The following is a 24,720-nucleotide window of genomic DNA, read 5'->3' on the forward strand; positions in this document are numbered from 1 at the left end:
ATGTCACAGAACTGGCTGAGGATCAGCTTGCATCGAAGGGTTCTGACAGCAGACCACAAGTTTAAAAAGATCTTAGTTTATTTTAATATAGGTTGCAATAAACATTAGAACATTCACCTAAAACTAAGCTGGAATTTCAACATAATCGGGAGACATTCTGTACGTGCAAAATCAGTGTCAGTAATTGTGGATCAATAAAATTTGCCTCATTAGACAAAATTTAAACAGCCGGAATTTCATCAGGGTGACTTGCCCTACACCCGTTCCGTTCCCCTGCCCTGATCATGAGTGAGTCCCTCGGCATGAGCCTCTAGATTCCAATCCGACCTGTGAGCCCCGTGGCACCACAGAGGTTTGAGATTATAAACTATGCAGAAATCTTTTACAGCTGTTTACTTAAACCATGCCTCTTGACCATTCAAGTGCAAACCTCTTGAATTAAAAATGCTAGAAAAGCATACCTCCCCTGAGGAGAGCTGTGGACTCATCACAGGAATCCACCTTTATGGAGTCTGTTCAGTTCCTGCTGTCTTGGTAAAGACCCCTCCTGCCACACAGACATTCTCTCCCCTCCCCTCTTCCATCAGGCAGAAAATGCAAAATCCTGGAAGCACATGCCACCAGGCTCAAGGACAGCTTCTGCCCCACTGTTATAGATGGTTCCCTAGTATGATAAGATGGGCCCTTGACCTTGCAATCGACTTCGATGTGACCTTGTCATTTTTAACTTTCTCTGTGACTGAAACACTTTATTCAGTCTTTGTTACCTTGCACTGTTGTGATGCATTCATCTGTAGTGAATTAATCCGGATGATGTGCAAGACAAGTGTTTCACTGGAAATAGGAATGCTACTTTACTGAGTTTACCCGCCAACCTTCCCCCCCCCCCCCCCCCCATCTTACCTCGCCTATATCTGGGCAGCTTGTACACCTTTCCCTTTCCCCCACCTTATTCTGCCTCCTGCCCCTTCCTTTCCAGTGCAGATGAAGGGTCTCAGCACAAATTGATAGATAGATAGATAGATACTTTATTCATCCCCATGGGGAAATTCAACTTTTTTTATTGCTGACTGTTTATTCCCCACTGTAGATACTGCCTGAGTTCCTCCAACTGTGTGTGTGTGTGTGTGTTTGGCTAGTTCATGTTGGCAGAATTCTTGTTGCAGACAGCCATGAGAAAGGGCTTTTATTATGAAGTATACTTAAGTTTGTGTTCCTGTTTAACGTTGTGCAATTGACGTAATAGATGACAAATAAAATAGTAAATGCATAATTCATTCTGATTTCATTGGGTTTTTTAGAACAATGTGCATTGGGATATGTGGTGGCTGGGCAACTCTCGATGTTGAGCTACAAATTCCAAGTTCACCTTTTAAATTTATGATCAAATGTGTTACCATATAATACCCTGAGATACATTATCTGTGGGTATTCACAGGAAAATGAAGAAATGCAATAGAATTAATGAAAAACTAAACATAAACAATAGCTGACAAAAGCCCAAGTGCAAATGAATACAACTTGCGCAAGTAAATAAATAATCCCGAGAGCATGAGACATAGAGACCCTGAAAGTCAGTCTGTACACTGTGGAATCAGTTCATTGTGGAAGTTATGCACTGTGGTTCAGGACCTTGATGGTTGTAGGGTAATAAATGTTCCTGAAACTGCTCATGTGGGACCCAAGGCTCCTGAACCTCCTGCCAGATGGAAGCGGTGAGAAGAGAGCATGTCCTGGACGGTGGTTGCAGCTTTCTTACGGCAGCGCTCCTTATAAATGCGCCAAATGGTGGGAAAGGCTTTGCCTGTGATTGACTGGGCTGTATCCGCCACTTTCTGAAGCCTTTCCTGTCACTGTATTGGCATTTCCATTCGCTGCTCGCAATATTCATCGACAAGTTTCAAGTCAAAGTGAACTTTTTTATCAAAGTTACGCGGAGAGTTGTGAGTGCGTGGAATGAGCTGCCGGCAACGGTGGTGGAGGGGGATACGATGGGGTCTTTTAAGAGACTTTTAGATAGGTACATGGAGCTTAGAAAAATAGAGGGCTATAGGTAAGCCTAGTAATTTCTAAGGTAGGGACGTGTTTGGCACAGCTTTGTGGGCCGAAGGGCTTGTGTTGTGCTGTAGGTTTTCTGTTTCTATGTTATCATAAAATACCTTGAGATACATTTTCTTGAAGGCATCTGGAGAAAAATAAAGAAATCCAATAGAATTTATGGAAAACAATACATAAACAAAGACTGACAAACAACCAATGCATAAAATAATTGTGCAAATAAAAAAGTACTGAAAACATAAGTTGTAAAGGGTTCTTGAAAGTGCGTCTGAAGGTTGTAGAATCATATCAGGTACAATCCACGTCTTAATCTGACTGCTTCCATTCTCTGCCGTTACATTTCTAAATAATTTATTCTTCAAACATAAGATTTAAATCTTTTCAGCACTATTTCTAAGGGAAAGGCGATTCTTTTTGGGGAAACTTGATCAATCAATATATTTCTTTAAAAAAAATTACAAATCACTGAATGGAAGTTTCTTAAAGTATGTTTGATATTAGAATCATGGGAAAATTGAGTAGAAGACAAGTGTGGGGATGTGAATCTTGTCAGGGTGGCAGATCAACATGCTTTGTTGTCAAGTTGGCTGCTTCATACCTGGTGTTACATCAGTAACTAAACCTCACAAGGATCTCGTCCAACTAGACCATGCTCTCTTCTTGCTGCTGCCTTTGGGAAGGAGGTACAGGAGCCTTAGGGCCCACACCATCAAGTTCAAGAACAGTTATTACCATCTGGCTCTTGAACTGGAGTGGAAAGCTTCAGACACCACTACTTGGAACTGATTGCACAGTCTGTAGTCTCGCTTTCAAGGACTTTACACTTAGGTTCTCAGTGTTATTTCCTTACTTATTTATTTTCTATTAACACAATTACATTTAATAAACAGTAATGAAAGTATGTATTTTTATGTTCCTGTAAATTCTGATAAGGAAATAAATCTGACGGTAGCAGGAATAAACAGTGGGAATACAGGGAGCTGTTTCTGACTGGCTGCCAGTGACTTGTCGTGTTCCACAGGGGGTCTGTGTTGGGTCTGATTATTTTTACATTATATGTCAATGACTTGGATGATGCGATTGATGGCTTTGTTGCAAAGTTTCCAGATGATATGAAGATAGTTGGAGGAGAGGATAGTTTTGAGGAAGTAGAGAGGCTACAGAAGAACTTAGACAGATTTAGGAGAGTGGGCAAGGAAGTGGCAGATGGAATACAGTGTCGGGAAGTGTGTGGTCATGAACTTTGGTGGCATGGACTATTTTCTAAATGGAGAGAAAATTCAAAATTCTGAGCTACATTCTTGAGGGCCGTTGCGCAGGATTCCCTAAAGGTTCATTTGCAGGTTGAATCAGTGGTGAGGAAGGCAAATGCAAGGTTAGCGTTCATTTCAAGAGGACTAGAATATAAAAGCAAGGATGTAATGTTGGGATTTTATAAAACACTGGCGAGGTCTCACTTGGAGCATTGACAGCAGTTATCTTAGAAAGGATGTGCTGAAACTGGAGAGGGTTCAAAGGAGGTTCATGAAAATGCTTCCAGCATTGAATAGCTTGTCATACTCAATTCACTAGAATTGAGACAAATGAGGGGTGACCTCATTAAAGCTGATCGAATGTTGAAAGGCCTTGATAGAGTGGCTGTAAAGAGGATGTTTCCTGTGGTGGAGGAGTCTAAGACCAGAGGACACAGCCTCAGAATATAGGGGCATTCCTTTTAGTACAGAGGTGAGGAGGAATTTCTTTAGCCAGAGAGTGGTGAATCTGTGGAATTCTTTGCCACAGGCAGCTGTGAAGGCCGAGTCTTTATGTATATTTAAGGCAGAGGTTGATAGATTCTTGATTGGTCAGGGCATGAAGGGATACGGGGAAAAAAGTAGGAGATTGGGGCTGAGAGGAAAATTGGATCAGCTATGATGAACTGGTGATCAGACTTGATGGGCCGAATGGCCTAATTCTACTCCTCTATCTTATGGTCTTATAGTATATGGTGACATATATGTCCTTTGCCAATAAGTTGACTTTAACAAGTGTAAAATCATCCAGGACCTCAGAGGTGCTGAAATATACTAACTACATGGCTTGATTTCAGCCATATGACATGAGAGCAGGATTAGGCCATTCAGCCCATCTAGTCTGATCCACTATTCCATCTTGGCTGATTTATTTACTGGTTTTTGCAGTGTTTGTTCACTCTGCATCCTTACTTTATGCGGGAATGCAGGGAGATTTCCACAACTTCTGCACAACGGGCATGCATTGGAGATTTTTTTCTTCTTTAAGCTAACTTCCATGTAATTTTCTTTTCCATAATATATTTACGTTTGTTTTGTTAAACCTCCGTTTTGTAGCTGTCCATTGCAATAACCAGAATGGTGTGGAACACGCAGTTCGTGCTGAAGATGTAAGCCTACAAGTACTTGGTGATCCAGAGGTCTTGAGTTCAAACGATGACAAAACGTTAAGAATTGTGGAATCCAATGATGCCCCAAAGAGTCTTCATGTGCCGGAAACTGAGTCAGTGAAGGTAAGCTCACCTGGATGTACGGTTCAGTATTCCAACAAAACTCAAGATTCCTAGAAACTTGGTAAAATATTACTCGCATGTTCCACTCGTATCCCCTAATTTTGCCGAAACGGATTTTAAAGCTGGCCATCTATTCTGAATAAAGCAGTAACTGAGGTTAGCTATCTACTCTTTGAACTGAAGAGAAGAAAGTGCACGCAAAGCGAAAGCATTCCAGTCAGAATGCCCCACAAGATCATAAGACATAGGAGCAGAATTAGGCCATTCAGCCCATTGAGTTTGCTCCACCATTCAAAAAGGGGTGATTTACTAACCTTCTCAACCCCATTCTCCTGCCTTCTTCCCATAACTTTTGATGCCCTTACTAGTCAAGAAACTATCAACTTCCTCTTTAAATACACCCAATGACATGGCCCCACAGCCGTCTGTAGCAATGAATTCCACAGATTCACCACCAGCTGGCTAAAGTTTTATTTTGATGTGGTCGAGATTATTATCAACGATAAGACAAGTTGTATAAGTACAGTTCAATGCAATATGATGTTAATTCATCAAAAACAAAATACCAACAGTGAATCGATGGATGTTTCGGGCTGAGACCCTTCATCAGAACGGAAAAGGAGAAGAGAAGAAGCCAAAATAACTTCTGGTTTCTTTGTGGCTTCCTCTCCTTTCCTTTCCAGTCCTGAAGGAAGGCATCAACCTGAAACATTGACACGTGATTCATCTCCACAGACGCTGCCTGACCTGCTGAGCTCCTCCGGCATTTTGTGTGTGTTGCTTTGGATTTCCAGCCTCTACAGAATTTTTGTATTTCTGACAAAGAATCTATGTGCAGAAGATAAGTTGTACAAACAAACAAATAAATAAATAATACTGAGGACTTGACATGTAGAATACTTGAAAGTAAGTCTGTGGGTTGTAGAATCAGTTCAAAGTGGAGGTAAGTGAAGTTATCCATGCTGGTACAGGTTGGAGAGTAGTAATTGTTCCTGAACCAGGCGGTATTGGACCTTAAGCTCCTGTACTTCCTGCATAATATAGAAATAAAAATGTCAATAAATGTCATAATGTAAATCTAAATAAGTAAGCCCACACCTAAATGTAGTCATGGTCTTGCTGTAGACATAAACTGATCTGCAGATTCTAAGCAATTGAATCTGAAAGCTAAACCTATTTATGTGGGTCCACACCACATCATAGCTGGCCGGCGGTGTAGTGGCATTACCACCCGTCTTCGAAGCGAATGGTCCCAGGGTCGAATCCGGCCAGCTCCTTGCGCGCTTCCGTGCTGGGCTGAGTGTCGAGCCCGCAACTCGGCCTTGTAAGAAACAATCGAATGCTACGGAAATGGCAAACATTCTGCCGAAAGACATGAAAAAGGAACAACAAATACCACATCATACTACACTCCGTTTTAAATGTGACTTTAGCGTCCTGAAAGTTGCATTATTAAAAATAAAAAGTAATGAGTACGCAACTTACATAGCCTAATAAATAGAGCCTAATTGATAAGGTTCAAAGTCTTGCTGAGATTAATAAAAATGTTACAGATTACAGATGGATTATTGTGCATTTAGTCTCCACAACATCACCCCACTTTAATCTGGAATGAAAGGGTTAACGTATGTGGAGCTTTTGATGGCACAGAGCTAGAGTTTAGGAGAATGATGGGGGATCTCATTGAAAACAACCGAATATTGAAAGGCCAGAGTAGAATGGACATGGACTGGGTGTTTCCAATAATGGGTGAGTCTAGGACCAGAGGGCCCAGCCTCAGATTAGAAGGGCATCTCTTCAGTAGGATGAATCTCTTTAGCCAGAGGGTGGTGGATCTGCAGAATTCATTGCCATACACAGCTGTGGAGGACAAGTCATTGGGTAAATTTAAAGCTGAGGTTGATAGGTCAGAGCGTCAATGGTTACAGGGAGAAGGCAGGGGAATGGGTTTGAGGCGGATAATAAATCAGCCATGATGGAATGGCAGAGCCGACGATGGGTTGAATGGGCTGATTCCGCTCCTGTGTCTTATGGTCTTGTATTAAAAAGTGTTTGCTGGTGTAAACAGGAAAAGTAATGGCATTCTAGACCTCACAATGAAACAAGGCAATTCTGTAGATCATGGTAATAAAGCAGTTGTACTTCAGTTTATCTAAATAATAGTTTCCTTTTCCCAGAGTTCAAAACAATATTGCTACAATTAGTTTGCCTTGGATAATAACATACACAAGCATGCAAATTGGTTTTAATGAGTACTGAAGAAAGGAGCACTAATAACCTAATTATAGCTTGTTAGTTTGATTTGAAATTACTTGCCAAGTTTGCGATGGTGGGTTATAAACTCAAGGGTATACGATCTGAAAGTCCGATCTCCCTATGAAGTATCGATTTCCATTCGTAGACGTGCCTTGAAAGCGGAACATAAAAGCTGCCCCTAGTGCCATAATACATAACCAGGCCTAATTTTAATGTTCTGGATTCTAATGAGAATGTATTGTTCTACCTCTATTGAACTCAGGCACTTATTCTGTATCATTTCTATTTCACATGGATTTTGAAGCTTAAAGAAAAATGATTTGTATAACATTGAAAATGGAATGAAATTTAATAACTTCAGTGCATAAAACCTGTACCTCTGTGCCCCTGAATAACTAAACTTCCTGCTAAAGAAAGAAGGTTCTCTTGTCATTTTATATTAATATTAATTAGCTCTCCCTCCATCATGTTTGCTTTTTTAAAATCCTATCTTAGATTTTCCTCATATCTGTAACCCACTCTGATCGTGTGAAGTGGACATCTTTCTGGAGGCACCGTTTCAAACACACACCAAATGATGGAGGAGCTCAGCAGGTCAGGCAGCATCTTTGGAAATGAATAATCAGTCGACGTGTCGGGCCCTGACACGTCTTCAGATCGGGAAGGGAAGGCGGGGGAGGGGAGGGGAAGCAGGATAGCTGGAAGGTGATAGGTGAAGCCAAACGGAATCTGATAGGAGAGGAGAGTGGACCATGGGAGAAGGGGGAGAGGCCTCAGGGGCAGGTGCTAGCCCAGTGAGGAGAAGAGATGAGAGGCGAGGATGGAAAGGGAAGGAGAGGGAAGGGGAAAAACATTTACTAGAAAGAGAAATCCTTGCTTACTGTTCCTACTTGACAGCACTTGCTAGAATCTGATTTTCCAAATATCTCCTTTAGACAATACTCTAAAAGTCAGAGTAAAATTATTATCAATGCACTTGTACATCACCATATACAACCCTGAGTTGTAGAGTCCTTGAAAGCGAACAGTTAAATCAGCTCTTTGCTGGGTGAGTGAAGTTATCCCTGCTGGTTCAGGAGCCTGATGGGTTAAAGGGTAATAACTGTTCCTGAACGTGGTAGTGTGGGACCTGAAGCTCCTGTGCCTCCTATCTGATAGTAGTAGTGGGAAGAGAGCATGGGGGTCCTTGAAAATGGCTGTTCTTTCTTGTGGCAGTGCTCCTTGTAAATCAAAATCAGGTTTAAATGTGCATAGTACAGGCTCTACCTGTGATATGACTGGGCCATATCCACCGCTTTCTGTAGACATTTTCATTTATGGGCATTGGCGCTTCCATATCAGGCCATGATTCAATCACTCAGGATGTTTCTTGACACAATATGTAGATAAGCCTACAAGAGGAGAGACTGTACTTGATCTGGTATTGGGAAATGAACCTAGTCAAGTGTCAGATCTCTCAGTGGGAGAGCATTTTTGAGATAGTAATCACAATTCTATCTCCTCTACTATAGCATTGGAGAAGGATAGGAACAGACAAGTTAGGAAAGCGTTTAATTGAGGTAAGGCGAAATATGAGGCTATCAGACAGGAGGGCTAAGGTACCGGTGACCCCTGTTTCCATCCAAGGGGTCAGTGTGGACATGGTGGAGGATTACAAATACCTGGGGATACGAATTGACAATAAACTGGACTGGTCAAAGAACACTGAGGCTGTCTACAAGAAGGGTCAGAGTCGTCTCTACTTCCTGAGGAGACTGAGGTCTTTTAACATCTGCCAGACGATGCTGAGGATGTTCTACGAGTCTGTGGTGGCCAGTGCTATCATGTTTGCTGTTGTGTGCTGGGGCAGCAGGCTGAGGGTAGCAGACACCAACAGAATCAACAAACTCATTCGTAAGGCCAGTGATGTTGTGGGGGTGGAACTGGACTCTCTGACGGTGGTGTCTGAAAAGAGGATGCTGTCCAAGTTGCATGCCATCTTGGATAATGTCTCCCATCCACTCCATAATGTACTGGTTAGGCACAGGAGTACATTCAGCCAGAGACTCGTTCCACCGAGATGCAACACTGAGCGTCATAGGAAGTCATTCCTGCCTGTGGCCATCAAACTTTACAACTCCTCCCTCGGAGTGTCAGACACCCTGAGCCAATAGGCTGATCCTGGACTTATTTCCACTTGGAATAATTTACTTATTATTATTTAATTAGTTATGGTTTTATATTGCTATATTTCTACACTATTCTTGATTGGTGTGACTGTAACAAAACCCAGTTTCCCTCAGGATCAATAAAGTAGGTCTGTCTGTCTGTCTTGGAAGCATAAATTGGGAGCAGATGTTCTCGGGGAAATGTACAGCAGAAATGTGACAAATGTTCAGGGGATATTTGCATGGAGTTCCAATGAGACAGGGAAAGGATGGTTGGGTACAGGAACTGTGGTGTACAAAGGCTGTTGTAAATCTAGTCAGGAAGAAAACAAAAGCTTACAAAAGGTTCAAAAAACTAGGTATGATAGAGATCTAGAAGATTATAAGGTTAGTAGGAAGGAGCTCAAGAATGAAATTAGGAGAGCCAGAAGGGACAATGAGGAGGCCTTGACGGACAGGATTATGGAAAACCCCAAGGCATTCTACAAGTATGTTAACAGCAAGAGGATAAGACCTGAGAGAATAAGACCAAACAATTGTGACAGTGGAAAAGTGTGTATGGAACTGGAAGAGATGGCTGAGGTGCTTAATGAACACTTTGCTTCAGTATTCACTACTGAAAAGGATCTTGGCAATTGTAGGGATGATTTACAGTGGACTGAAAAGTTTGAATATGTAGATATTAAGAAAGAGGATGTGCAGGAGCTTTCAGAAAACATCAAGTTGGATAAGTCACCAGGACTGGACGAGATATACACCAGGCTCCTGTGGGAGGCAAGGGAGGAGATTGCTGAGCCTCTGGCGATGATCTTTGCATCATCAATGGGGACGAGAGAGGTTCTGGAGGATTGGAGGGTTGCGGATGTTGTTCCCTTATTGAAGAAAGGGAGTAGAGATAGCCCAGGAAATTATAGACCAGTAAGTCTTAAATTCAGTGGTTGATAAGTTGATGGAGAAGATCCTGAGAGGCAGGATTTATAACATTTGAAGAGGCACAATATTATTAGGAATAGTCAGCATGGCTTTGTAAAGGGCAGGTCATGCCTTACAAGCCTGATTGAATTTTTTTGAGGATGTGACTGAACACATTGATGAAGGTAGAGCAGTAGATGTAATGTATATGGATTTCAGCAAGGCATTTGATAAGGTACCCCATGCAAGGCTTATTGAGAAAGTAAGGAGGCGTGGGATCCAAAGGGAAATTGCTTTGTGGATCCAGAACTGGCTTGCCCACAGAAGGCAAAGAGTGGTTGTAGACAAGTCATATTCTACATGGAGGTCAGTGACCAGTGGTGTGCCTCAGGGATCTGTTCTGGGACCCCTTCTCTTTGTGATTTTTATAAATGACCTGGATGAGGAAGTGGAGGGATGGCTTAGTAAATCTGCTGATGACACAAAGGTTGGAGGTGTTGTGGATAGAGTGGAGGGCTGTCAGAGGTTACAGCAGGACAGTGATAGGATGCAAAAATGGGCTGAGAAGTGGCAGATGGAGTTCAACCCAGGTAAGTGTGAAGTTGTTCATTTTGGAGGTCAAATATGATGGCAGAATACAGGCATTCCCCAAGTTACGAACATCCAACTTACAGACAACTCGTACTTACGAACCGAGGAAGGAGAACACCGTCCGCCATTTTAAGTCGCTGCCGTTGACACTGCGTTGAGTGTTTAATTTTGTATTTGGCTTAAACTTTTCTTAATAAGATTCACCCTGACCCCCCCCCCCCCCCCCGTTCCAGTCGGCTGGTGGTGCAGTCAGATCAGCACCGGGCTAGAGAATGGAGGTTCCCGAGTTCGATTTAGTGACAGACCGCTCTCATGCCAGGTTGATGTCAATCCAGTGACTCCCGTACCATCCGTGCCAGGTTGATGTCGAGCTCACAACTCGACCTCATTAAAAAAACTCCACCTCCAGTTTAAATTCCCACGCGGAATATTGTGGAGGATCAAATACCCAAACCCAGCACAGCCCCCACTTGTTTCATTTAACCTGTCTCAGTGCGGTGGTCCTTAGGACCCAGCAGACCTCGGGAGCTGGCGGAGCTCAGGACCCGCCGCCCACAGTGTTTCTGTTCCATTGACGGGAAGCGATTGCGATTGAAAATAAAGTGGAAATAATAAAGCGTTTGGAAAGAGGTGAGACACCATTGGTCACTGGAAAAGCGTCAGGCTACAGTCGGTCAACGATCGGAACAATTTTAAAGGATAAAGTGAGAATAATGGATCATGTGAAAGGCCCTGCTCCGATGAAAGCTACAATTATTACTAAACAACGCAGTGGTTTAATTACTGGAATACATACATTTCTTAAGTGATTTATATGCATAGAAATGTAAAATATATACTATATACTAAGACAAACATTTGACTAACTGACGCTAAATAATACAGGATGTGCTTGTTCCGACTTGCGTACAAATCCGACTTAAAGACGGACTCAGGAACGGAACTCGTACGTAACCCGGGGACTGCCTGTACGGTATTAGTGGTAAGACTCTTGGCAGTGTGGAGGATCAGAGGGATCTTGGGTTCCGAGTCTGTAGGACTCTCAAAGCTTCTGCGCAGGTTGACTCTGTGGTTGAGAAGGCATACGGTGTATTGGCCTTCATCAATCGTGGGATTGAGTTTAAGAGCCGAGAGGTAATGTTGCAGCTATATAGGACCCTGGTCAGACCCCATTTGGAGTACTGTGCTCAGTTCTGGTCACCTCACTACAGGAAGGATGTGGAAACCATAGAAAGGGTGCAGAGGAGTTTTACAAGGATGTTGGCTGGATTAGGGAACATGCCTTATGAGAATAGGTTGAGTAAACTCAGCCTTTTTTCCTTGGAGCGACGGAGGATGAGAGGTGAGTTGATAGAGGTGTATAAGATGATGAGAGGCATTGATCGTGTGGATAGTCAGAGGCTTTTTCCCAGGGCGGAAATGGCTAGCACGAGAGGGCATAGTTTTAAGCTGCTTGGAAGTAGGTACAGAGGAGATGTCAGGGGTAAGTTTTTTACGCAGAGAGTGATGAGTGTGTGGACTGGGCTGCCAGCGACGGTGGTGGAGGCGGATACAATAGGGCCTTTTAAGAGACTCCTGGATAGATACATGGAGCTTAGAAAAATAGAGGGCTATGGGTAACCTTAAGTACAGCTTTGTGGGCCGAAGGGCCTGTAATGTGCTGTAGGCTGTCTATGTTTCTATGTTTTTATACTCTGCACTGCGCATAAGTTTGTCAAAATTTTAGGTAATGTGTCAAATTTGTGCAAACGTCTGAGAAATTAGCGATGCTGCCATGCTTACTTTGTGATGGCACTTACGTGCTGGTCCCAGGACAGATCCTCTAATACGATGGCAACAAGGAATTTAAAGTCACAGACCCTCTCCACATACAATTTTTTTTCTCTCCTCCCCACCCCCACCCTTAATGAGGACTGGCTCATGGACTCCTTGCAGCCATAATCAGCTCTTTGGGTTTGCTGGCGTTGAGTGAGAGATTGGGGATGTGACATTCAAACACTAAATAGCCCCAGGTCCTTCAGGAAATAGCTATGAAATCATTTACCTTCAATTAAAATTCATCATCGTCATCATCAGTGTTATGAGTTGTATCATGACATGGCCGTGACTGTTCTTTGGTTTGCCCTTGCCTCCTTTTGGGCAGTGTCTTTACAAGGTGGCTGACTCTAGCCATTGTCAATACTCTTCAGAAATTATCTGCCTGCTGTCAGTGATTGCATAACCAGGACTTGTGATATGCACCGGCTGCTCGTACGACCTTGCCCAAGGGTGATCTTCAGGCTAGTGGAAGGGAGGAGTGCCTTACACCTCCATATCATCTCCACACCAGCACCCACAAAAATACTTAGTTCCCCACCGCCCCCCCCCCCCCCCGCGCTCTCTGATCTTCAATCAATTTCTGATGGCTTGTTGGATGTTTGAATGACAATTAACCGTTCATAATAACTTGGCCATTAACTAAACTTTAAATCCTGGTTTTTTATCACTGACACATGTTGTGAAATTTAAGGTTTTGAGGCCGCAGTACAGTGCAAGACACAAAGATCACTGAGTTACAGAAGATGCATAATGTGGTCATGCAGTTCCAGCTGAAGCAAGGAGATCGGAAGCAGCAAGATTTAATTTCTAATTCCTTGTCCTCGTAGCCAATCGCAGTGCCTGTGAGAGTGTATTGGCCAAAGTCGTTGGTGCATTGAATCAGAAGCAGCTTTGACTGGCCACTTTATTAGGTACAGCTGCTTGTTAATGCAAATATCTGATAGCCAATCATGTGGCAGCAATTGAACAAATCAAAACATGCAAACATGGTCAAGAGGTTCTGCTGTGGTTCCGACCAGGCATCAGGACGGGGAAGAAATGTGATCTGAGTGACCTTGACTGTGGAGTGGTTGTTGGTTCCTGACAAGGTGGTCTGACCATCTCAGAGACTGATCCTCTGGGATTTCTAGGCACTGCAGTCTCTAGACTTTGCAGAGAATGGTGCAAAATAAAACACAAAATCATCCAGTCAGGTCAAAAATGCCTTGTTAATGAGAGAGGTCGGAGGAGAATGGCCAAACTGGTTCAAGCTGACAGGAAGACAACAGTAACTCAAATAACCACACACGTTACAACAGTGGTGTGCAGAAAAGCTTCTCTGAATGCACAACATGTCGATCCTTGAAGTGGACGGGCTACAGCAGCAGGAGACCACACCGGGTTCCACTCCCCTACCTAATGAAGTTTGTTGTTTTGCACCAATGCACTACATGGAAAAAGATTAAATGAAGTTTCAGTAAGAAATATAAAAAGAGCAACGTTGTGAGATAATATTCATCAACCATTCAGATATCTGATAATAGAGGGGAAGAAGCTTTTCCTGTAACATTGAGTATGTCTCTTCGGGAGTGGTAATTGACTTCCACACTCACTACATTAACAAGCTGAGTAAATCTAAAATTAAACCTTAAGTTGCTAGAGTTAGCACAGCAGGTCCAACATCATTATAGAGTTCTAAAAATAAAACCTGATGATTTGGAGTCATAGAAGAGTACAGCACAGAAACAGGCTCTTTAGACCATCTAGTCAGTACTGAACCATTGAAACTGCCTACTCCCATCCACCTGCACTGGGACCATAGCCCTCCATACCCCTACCATCATGTACCGAATCAAACCGCTCAAGTGTTGAAATTGAGCTCACATGCACCCTGTGCTGGCAGCTCTTTTCACACTCTCATGACCCTCTGAGTGAAGACGTTTCCCCTCATGTTTCCCCTTATATTGTTCACTTGTCACCCTTAACCCGTGACCTCCAGTTGTAGTCCCACCCAACCTCAGTGGAAAAAAATGCTGTTTGCATTTACTCTACCTATACCCCTCATACCTCTTATCAAATCTCTCCTTAATCTTCTACGTTCCAAGGAATAAAGTCCTAACCTATTCGATCTTTCCCGATAACTCAGGTCCTCAAGTCCCGGCAACATCCTCGTAAAATTTTCTCTGCGCTCTTTCAAAAGGTCAAAGCTCGAAGTAAAATTTATTATCAGAGTGCATGCATGTCACCACATGCAACCTTGTGATTCTTTTTTCACGAGCGTACTTAGCAAATCTATAGAACTGTAATTGTAAACAGGATCAATGCACAACAAATTGTGCAAATGCAGATATAAATAAATACCAATAAATAACAAGCATGAAATAACAAGACAGAGTTCTTAAAGTAAGAGGGAAATGGGAATGGTGAAGGAGAAGAGGGCGGTGGGGAGGGGGGGTCCCTTTTGTTCAAGAGTCAGATGGCTGAGGGGTAACTGTTCTTGAACCTGGTGGTGCGAGTCCTGAGGTTTCTGTATCTTCTACCTGATGGCCGCAGTGAGAAAAGAGCATAGCCTGGGTGGGGATGATCTTTGATATGGATGCTGCTTTTTTATGGCAACATTTCATGTAGATGCGTTCAATGGTTGGGAGGGTTTTATCCGTGATGAACTGGGCCAAATCCACTACCTTTTGTAGGATTTTCCACTCGAAGGGATTGGTGTCCCCACAACCGGCCATGATGCAGCCAGTCAGCACATTTACCACACACATCTATAGAAATTTGCCACGGTTCTTGATAACATGCCAGATCTCCGCAGTCTCCTGAGGAAGTGGAGGCACTGTTGTGCTTTCTCTATGATGGGTCCAGAACAGGTCCTTGGAAATAGGAACACCCAGGAATTTTAAGTTTCTAACCCTCTCCACCTCTGATCCTCCAGTGATTACTGGCTCTTGGACCTCTGGTTTCCCTCCCTCTTTCAATCTTATTTACATCTTTCCTGTAGATAGAGGGAAAAAAACTGCACACAGTACTCCAACTTACATCTCACCAAGGTCTTATACAACCTCAACTTTTGTTTATGAGACATCTATCAAATCTAAAAAGAATATTCTGTTAAATTGTTTTTCTTATCTGTTTGTACCAATGTATTTCACCATTTTTACTGAAGTATGATATCTCTATAAAATGCAAAATGCTATAATGAATGTACTTTAATGCTTCTAAATAAAATTAAATTTTATATGCACTTTTTACAATGTGAACAAATGACTTGGGTTGTAACTCCAATTTGTGAGTCTGTGTGAAGGCAGTTTAAATGAATATTAAACATAATGAGGAAATTAATATTATTAACATTGCATGCATAATTCGAACAGCTGCGTGTGTGCTAATAACTTCCTGTGGATTTATATTTTCTAATATCTTCGTCTCAAAATAAAATTTTCTCTCTACATAACTTCTGGATTAACCCAAAGTGGTAATGAAGGGCATGGAGAGAATCCTTTTGGATATTTAACTTTGCCATTGGTTTGTGGAAACAACAATTATTGTCAATTCCACTCTCTGAGGCAGAACGTTCTGTCCTCAGCAAAGGCCTTACCTTTGTCTCCCTGCACACGCATGTTAGCAAGTTCCATGCCTGCCACACCGCTGATCTCGTCTCCAATCCCACTACTTTGGCAAGAATTCCACATCCCGCACTGTTGACCCCTTCTGCCATCTCCAACTCTCCTCCTGTTCTTGGAAGCCCCGCTCTGGTTCTCTGCCAGCTCTGGATCTTTTCATCTCGAACGGCCGACAAGTCGTCCACCGGCTCACATTCAGCACTCTTCGAATCTTACCCCCTCTGAATGCACTACCTTCCACACACCCTGCACCAATCCCAACCTTACCATCAAGCCCGCAGAAAAGAGGGTGCTGTTGTACTGTGGCGTACCGACTTCTGCCTTGCTGAGGCAAGCGACAACTCTCAGGCACCTTCTCATACCTGCCCCTTGAAGAGGACCTCCCTCTGGACAACCAAGAAGCCGGTCTCCGACACCACTGACCTCATCAACACTGGAGAACTCCACTGTCACCAGGCTCGAGAGTTCCCTTACCCCATTCTGCCCGCTTCTACTTCCTACCCAAGATCCACAAGCCAAACTGTCCACATAGGCCTATTGTCTCTGCCTGCTCCTGCCCCACTGAACTTGTGTCCTCATACCTCAACTCCATTCTATCCCCCTTGGTTCAGATCCTTCCCTTCTACCTCTGGGCACACTTCTCATGCTCCCATTCTCAGTAACTTTCAGTTCCCTGGCTGTGACTGTCTCATTTTCAAAGTGAATGTCCAGTCCCTATACACTTCTATCCCCCATCAAGAAAGCCTTAAAGTTCTCTGCGTCTTTCTCAATGATGAACCAACAAGTTCTCCTCCACCACCACAATACTCTGCCTGACAGAACTAGTTTTCACCTTCAAGTTTTCCTTCTCTCATTTTCCCCCTCTCATTTTCCCCAAATTCAAGGGACTTTCTTGCCAAATGAGTTTGATATCTTGCATAACCCTGGATAGCTAATAATTTATAGGCATCCGTTAGTCTCGAGAGACCATGGATTTGTGCCTTGGAAAGTTTCCAGGGCGCAGGCCTGGGCAGGGTTGTATGGGAGACCAGCAGTTGCCCAAGCTGCAAGCCTTCCCCTCTCCATGCCACTGATGTTGTCGAAGGGAAGGGCAAGGGCTGATACAGCTTGGCACCGGTGTCATCGCAGAGCAATGTGTGGTTAAGTGCCTTGCTCAAGGACACAGCACGCTGCCTTAGCTGAGGCTCGAACTAGCGACCTTCAGATCACTAGACCAACGCCTTAACCTCTTGGCCATGTGCCAACACATCTAATAATTGGAAGATAAGTTTTTTTCAGTTCCAAGATAAGACCATAGGCTATAAGACATAGGAGCAGAATTAGGCCTTTCGACACATTGTGTCTGCTCCACCATTCCATCATAGCTGATTTATTATCCCTCTTAACCCCTTTCTTCTGCCTCTCCGTGTAACCTTTAACACCCTGACTAATCAAGAACCAATCTCCCTCCACCTTAAATATACTCAATGACTTGGCCTCCCAGCTATCTATGGCAATGATTTCAATTGATTCACCGCCCTCTGGCTGAATAAATTTCTCCTCATCTCTGACCTGAAGGACATCCTTGTATGTCCTAGATGTCCCCACTATAGGAAATATCTTCTCCACTTCGACTCACCTAGGCCTTTCAATAGTCAATAGGTTTCGATGTGTTTCCTCAACACTATCTGCTCCTCCACCTATCTTTGTATCATCTTCAAGGAGCGATGCCTCAGAAAGGCAGCATCCATTATTAACGACTGCCAACACCCAGGGCATGCTTTATTCTCATTGCTACCATCACGGAGGTGGTACAGGAGCCTGAAGACACGCACTCAACATTTTAGGAATAGCTTCTTCCCCTCTGCCATCAGATTTCTGAATTGACATTGAACCCAGGATATATGTGAGTGTATCTGTGTGTGTGTACATATCTGTGTGTGCATGTGTAGATTGAGATGTAAAGAGGGGAAATTTGCTGCAATTGACAGTTTTTATCATTATATATTGCAATGTACTGCTGCCTGAAAAACAACAAATTTCATGACCTATGCTGATGATATTAAACCTGATTCTGATTATTAGAGACAAGTAGACATTATCCCTGTATATTATTTGAGGAATTGGAATGATTTGGACTGTAAGATCATAAGACATGGGAGCAGAATTGGGCCATTTGGCTCATCGAGTCTGCTCCGCCATTTCATCATGGCTGATCCATTTTCCCTCTCAGTCCCAGTCTCCTGTCTTCTCCCCGTATCCCTTCATGCCCTGACTAATCAAGAATCTATCAGCCTTTGCCTTAAATATACGTAAAGACTTGAGCTCCAGAACGGCCGGTGGCAATGAATTCCTCAGATTCACCACCCTCTGCCTAAAGATATTCCTCCTTATCTCTGTTCTAAAAGGACACCGCTCTATTCTGAGGCTGTGTCCTCTGGTCTTAGACTCTCCCACCCTCAGAAATGTCCTCCCCACTCTGTCAAGGCCTTTCAGCATTCAATAGGTTTCAATGAGGTCAGCCCGCATTCTTCTGAATTCAGGCCCAGAACCATCAGACGTTCTTCATATGACAAGCGATTCAATCCTGGAATCATTTTCGTGAACCTCCTTTGAGCTGTCTCCATTTTCAGCACATCCATTCTAAGATAAAGGGCCTAAAACTACTCACAATACTCAAAGTGGGGCCTCACCAGTGCTTTGTGAAGTTTCAACATTACATCCTCGCTTTTATATTCTAGTCCTCTTGAAATGAATGCTAACATCACATTTACCTTCCTCACCATAGACTCAACCTGCAAATTAACTTTTAGGGAATCCTGCACCTCAGTTTTTTGTAATTTTTCCACATTTAGAGAATAGTCATTTTCTTTTATTTTTTTCTACCAAAGTGCATGACCATACACTTCCCGACACTGTATTCCATCTGCCATTTCGTTGCCCATTCTCCTTATCCGTCTAAGTCCTTCTGTAGCCTCTCTACTTCCTCAAAACTAAATGCCCGTCCACGTATCTTCGTTTCGTCTGCAAACTTTGCAACAAAGCCATCAATTCCATCATCCAAGTAATTGATATATACAGTAACGTAAAAATAATCAGTCCCAACACAGACCCCTGTGGAACATGACTAGTCACTGGCAGCCAACCTGAAAAGGCCTCCCTTTATTCCCACTCTTTACCTCCTGCCAATCAGCCCCTGTTTTACCCATGCTAGAATCTTTCCTGTAATACCATGGGCTCGTTGCTTGTTAAGCAGCCTCTTTGTCAAAGGCCTTCTGAAAATCCAAGTGTACATCAAGCGATTCTCCTTTGTCTATCCTGCTTGGTGTCTCTTCAAAGAAGATCTAAGTATATTTATTCATTTGCTTTATAATGATTAATTATTGGCATGTGGAGATTTATATTTTTATTGAAATTTGCACGTAGGTTTATTCTGCTGGCTATTATATATTGAGTTCGTTCTTCACTTGCATTCATTAACGGTTGTTTAAGGAGATGATCATATCCATAAAGCTCTGCTTCGTGTAAATTTTGAATACAAACAAAGTGTAAAGTTGCAAAGCCGTCTTTGAAGAATGGTTGTGTTTGTTTTAATAGACTTTCATTAATATTAATGGCCTTTGTATTCTTTTCTAGTCAAACCCTGGTCAAGTGAAGCTAAGCAAACCAGTAGCTTTATGGACTCAGCAGGAAGTCTGTAAATGGCTGAAGAAACACTGTCCCAATCAGTATCAGACCTACAGTGAGTCCTTCAAACAACATGATATAACAGGTAATGCAATGATAGGCAATCCGTAATGACTGAAGGGTGGGGGGGGGGGGGGGGAATCATGGTGATCAGTAAAATGCTTTTAAGTTACCACATGTTTTGAAGACATTTACACTTACTGCGATTTTCTTTCATCCGTCCCTCCTTTCCAGTCATCCGACGATCAAGGGTCAACTTTATTCACCATGTGCATTTCCAAGTATTAGGAATTTGCTCTTTCGGATCTCGACCCGAAAGGTCGACTGTTCACTGTTTTCCAGAAAAGCTGCCTGGCCTGCTGAGTTCCTCCAGCGTTTTGTGTGTGGCACCCTGGAATTTGTTGTGGTGCATTGGTCAGGGTGTAACTTGCAACAATAAAACAACATTCAACAGCTCTAGAGAATTATATAAAATATGAAGTTAGAGGTTAAAGTATAGATATGGAATATAAAGTGCATAAATACATAAATACCAGCATGTATTAACAATGTAAATTGCATTATAAAATGTGGTTTAAAGTGTTTATGAAGCGGTGCTATGACGGGGGAAGTACATGGAGGGAGGTGCGTGGGGGGAGGGGGTTGCAATTAGAAGAGTTGATCAGATTAACTGTCTGGGGGAAAAGACTTTTAAGGTGGTGTGAAGTTTTTGTTTTAAGGGAGCTTCTGGAAAAAGCAGCTTGCTGTGTGTTCAAATTCTGCCCACTTCTTTGTCCTGGACACACATCCGAGTCTGGCAGTGATGGTAGGCTGCAGCCAATGACCTTTTCTGTTGAGCTGACAGCCACTGCAGTTTTTGTACGTTGTGAGAGGAGGCTGCACCAAGCCAGACAGTAATGGCTGATGTGAGGATGCTGTCTCTGATGGAGGTGTAGATGAGGCATTACGGAACAAGTCGTCCCTTTATCACATTTGGATTGTCCAGGATTTTCTCCAACTGAGATACTTCTGACACTCCCTGTCACAGCTGCAGAGAACGTGCAGTGCAGGCAAATGACCGTAAAGTAAGTGGAGGGGACATATCCATCTTTATCGTACTAGGGAACTTATAACGGTCGAGTGGTGTAGTTGTAATGAATATAGGTGTCAATAGTCACTGAAAGGAATATTAGAAAATGAATCTCAACTAGTGTGATTTTACACAGAAATGAATTCTCACATCATGTACTAAGGGTAAAATCAATATTTGGATTGTTAAACACTGTAAAGAAACAACTTCACATAATTCACTTTCTGGGCAAAGGTTTCCCTTTGCACAATTTCTCAAAATGAAAAATGCTGTACCTAATTCCACTGGAGACCTGAGCTCCATGTTGTCTTTAAATTCTGCATAATAGCAGTGTAGTAATTATTCTGTCATTCAAAAAATTGACAAAGTATTGAGTTCCACAATCTATATTTTCATTTCAACTTTCCCTTGACAGGTTAAGATTCAAGATGGTTTATTGTCATTCTTTGGTACACAACCATAAAGGAGAACAAAATTATGCTTATTCTGGATTTAATGCCACAGTAAAAACCACAATAAGCATAAAAAACACAATAAATATAAACATAATTGCAATCCTATAAAACACAGTGTACAAGTAACTGTTTGAGTGTGGCTGCCTTACATCAATGGATCTGGGGTTGAGAGGGTAAATAGCTTCAAGTTCCTCGGCATCCACATCACTGAGGACCTCTTGCGACTGTACACATCAGCTGTGTGGTGAAAAAGGCACAGCAGTGCCTCTTTCTCCTTAAACGTCTGAGGAAGTTTGGTATGGGCCCCCAAATCCTAACTACTTTCTACAGGAGCACAATTGAGAGCATCCTGACTGGCTGCATCACTTCCTGGTGTGGGAACTGTACCTCCCTCAATCGCAGGATTCTGCAGAGAGTGGTGCATCTTTAGTTGTGAACTTCCCATGATTCAGGACATTTACAAGGACAGGTGTGTAAAAAGGGCCCGTAGGATCACTGGGGACCCAAGTCACCCCAACCACAATCTATTCCAGCTGCTAATATCCAGGAAACGCTACCGCAGCATAAAAGCCAAGACCAACAGGCTCCGGGACAGCTTCTTCCACCAGGCCATCAGACTGATGAACTCACACTGATTTGAGTGTGTTTCTGTTACACTGACTCTTCTATTTATTATAAATTACTGTGATTGCACATGGCACAGTTAGACAGAGACGTAACATAAAGATTTTTACTCATCTATGTGAAGGATGTAAGAAATAAAGTCAATTCAATTCAAACATACATAAAATTATTTTTGTATACGTAGACTGATTGTATTATATAAAGTGACAGAAGTTGATAAAGTGACAGGAACTCTTCTAGATGGCAGCAGGCCTTATGAAAACACAGTAGGACAGTGGGTGTGTCAGTGTAGGTGTGAGATGTGGAGTGCATGGGGGGATGAAGGATGCTGAGGGGCTGTGGCGAGGAGTGGCTGATGTGGATGCAGTGGTGGTGGGGGCAGGTGTAGTGGGGTGGGTTAACGGTTGGAGGTATTAATCAGCCTGATGGTATGTGGGAAGTAACTGTATTTGAGTCACTGACCCCAACGTCGATGCTGCGTAGCCTTTTCCCTGATGGGAGCGGGTCAAACAGTCCATGAGCCGGGTGGGTTGGATCATTTATGGTGCTACAGCACCTTTCTGTATATATGCCCCTGAATGTGGGTGGGCTGGTGCCAGTGATGCCTTGGGCAGCTGTAGCTACCTGTGATCGAGCCCTTCTGTCCACTGTAGGGCATTTTCCGTACCATGCAGGTCAGGATGCTCTCACCTGTGTAAACAAGGCCATGGGCATTGATGCACGTAGACCAGCTCTCTTCAGCCTCCTCAGAAAGTAGAAGTGTTGGTGAGCTTTCCTGACTGGAGGATACGTTCTGAGACCATGCGAGTTTGGGCGAAATGTACAATCCCAGGTGTTTAAAACTGTTTGCAGATTCCACTACTATGCTGCCAATGTACAGGGGGCTGTGAGTGGTGTACTGAAGTTGATAACCATCACCGTTGTCTTGTTGACATTACGAAAATGGTTTTTTTGCTTGGCGCCAGGCCTCAAGCTTGTTCACCTCCTCCCTGTAAGTCGCCTCATTATTGTTAGCAATGAGCCCCACCACTGTCTTGTCATCGGTGAACTTGACCGATAAGGATTGATGCAGCTATAAAGGAGGCAAGACAGTGGGTACATTTCATTAGGAGTTTGAGAAGATTCAGTTTTTTTTTAACTAAAACCCTCAAAAACCTCTACAAATGTACCGTGCTGTACTTTCTGACCGGCTGTATCACTGTCTGGTATGGGTGGGGCTACTGCACAAGATTGAAGTAAGTTGCAGAAACTTGTAAAATTAGTCAGCTCCATCTTGGGTACGAGCCTTCGTAGTCACCAAGACGTCTTCTGGGAGTGGTGCCTCAGGAAGGTGGCATCTGTTATTAAGGACCCCCATCGCCCAGGACATGCCCTCTTCTCATTGTTACTATCAGGTAGGAGGTACAGAAACCTGAAGGCACACACTCAGCGATTCAGGAACTGCTTCTTCCCCTCTGCCATCCGATTTCTAAGTGCACGTTATTTTAAATTAACTATTTAATAGACCAAACTGCAATAGCTTGAATTGATTTTCACTTTACGCAAATTCATCCTGCTATGAAATTCTTTGGAAAATCTTGTGCTTATTTCCAGGCGGTCTCAGTTTTTAATATTCTGCTAAACCATAATTACTCCTTCGCTAAATACCTGGCTCTCAAAAATAACATCATGCATGAGGATATTTCAAAATAAAAGGGTTTAATGTTGTGCATGTATTTAAACCTTTAAATACAGAATTCTAAATAAAGATTTTTCAATGTAGACAAATCTTTAATGATACTGGTATTCAGCCAGCTTGGTGACATCTTGGCTAAATGCACTAGGAATCACTGACCTGACACTCATCAGCAGGAGGTAATGGAAGAAGTAAAGATCTCAAATGAAGATTGTCACCAAAGAGACTTGGGAGTCCTTGTGCAAGGTTAACCTCCAGGTTGAGCCGGTGGTGAAGAAGGCGAATGCAATGTTGGCATTCATTTCTAGAGGTATAGAATATAAGAGCAGGGATGTGATGTTGAGGCTCTATAAGGCACTCGTGAGACCACAGTTGGAGCATTGTGTGCAATTTTGGGCTCCTTATTTTAGAAAGGATATACTGACATTGGAGAGGGTTCAGAGAAGATTCACAAGAGTGATTCCAGGAATGAAAGGGTTACCCTATGAGGAACATCTGGCAGCTCTTGGACTGTATTCCCTGGAGTTCAGGAGGATGAGGGTGGATCTCATAGAAACATTCTGAATGTTAAAAGGCCAGAAGAGATTAGATATGGCAAAGTTATTTCCCATGGTGGGGGATTCTAGGACAAGAGGGCACAACTTTAGGATTGAAGGACGTCCTTTTAGAACTGAGATGCAGAGAAATTACTTTAGTCAAAGGGTGGTAAATCTGTGGAATTTGTTGCCACGAGCGGCTGTGGAGGCCAAGTCATTGGGTGTATTTAAGGTAGAGATAGGATCTTGATTAGCCAGGGCATCAAAGGGTATGGGGTGAAAGCAGAAGATTGGAGGTGACTGGAAGAATTGGATCAGCCCAGATTAAATGGCAGAGCAGAGTCGATGGGCCGAATGGCCTACTTCTTCTATATCTTATGGTATTAAGATGCTAGCGAATTTCTACTGACGTACTGTAGAGAGCATTGACTGGTTGTATTATCCTCTGGTATGGAAGCTATGATGCACAGGATTGCAAGCAGCTGCAGAGGGTTGTAGACTCGACCAGCTCCATCACGGGCAAAACCTGGACCTCCATCGAGAACATCTTCAAAAAGGCAGCATCCATCATTAGTGCCAATCATCACCCAGGACATACCCACTTCTCATTACTGCCATCAGGGAGGAGGCACAGGAGCCTGATAACCCACTCTCAATATTTTAAGAACAGCTTCTTCCCCTCAGCCATCAGATTTTTAAATGGTCCATAAACGCTACCTTGCTACAACTACCCATTCACCTCCTGCCTCAGCTCCATTCAGGGCCCCAGGCAGTCCTTCCAGGTGAG

General features: G+C 43.1%; 1 protein-coding gene across 6 annotated transcripts in view; it reads left to right on the forward strand.

The window, feature by feature from the left end:
- samd12 (sterile alpha motif domain containing 12) overlaps window positions 1-24,720 on the forward strand; it is a 157,127-nt gene that overhangs the window by 65,035 nt on the left and 67,372 nt on the right. For all 6 annotated transcript variants that reach the window (XR_012097749.1, XR_012097759.1, XM_073037428.1 and 3 more), the window contains exons 2-3: window positions 4,407-4,582; window positions 19,524-19,659. Coding sequence is in view for 4 of the 6 variants with exons in the window: in XM_073037428.1 (XP_072893529.1) it covers window positions 4,407-4,582; window positions 19,524-19,659 (312 nt within the window). In the remaining 2 variants the exon portion in view is untranslated. The remainder of the gene's footprint in view (window positions 1-4,406; window positions 4,583-19,523; window positions 19,660-24,720) is intronic.

Source organism: Hemitrygon akajei, chromosome 1 (genome assembly GCF_048418815.1).
Source record: "Hemitrygon akajei chromosome 1, sHemAka1.3, whole genome shotgun sequence".
Lineage (NCBI taxonomy): Eukaryota > Metazoa > Chordata > Chondrichthyes > Myliobatiformes > Dasyatidae > Hemitrygon > Hemitrygon akajei.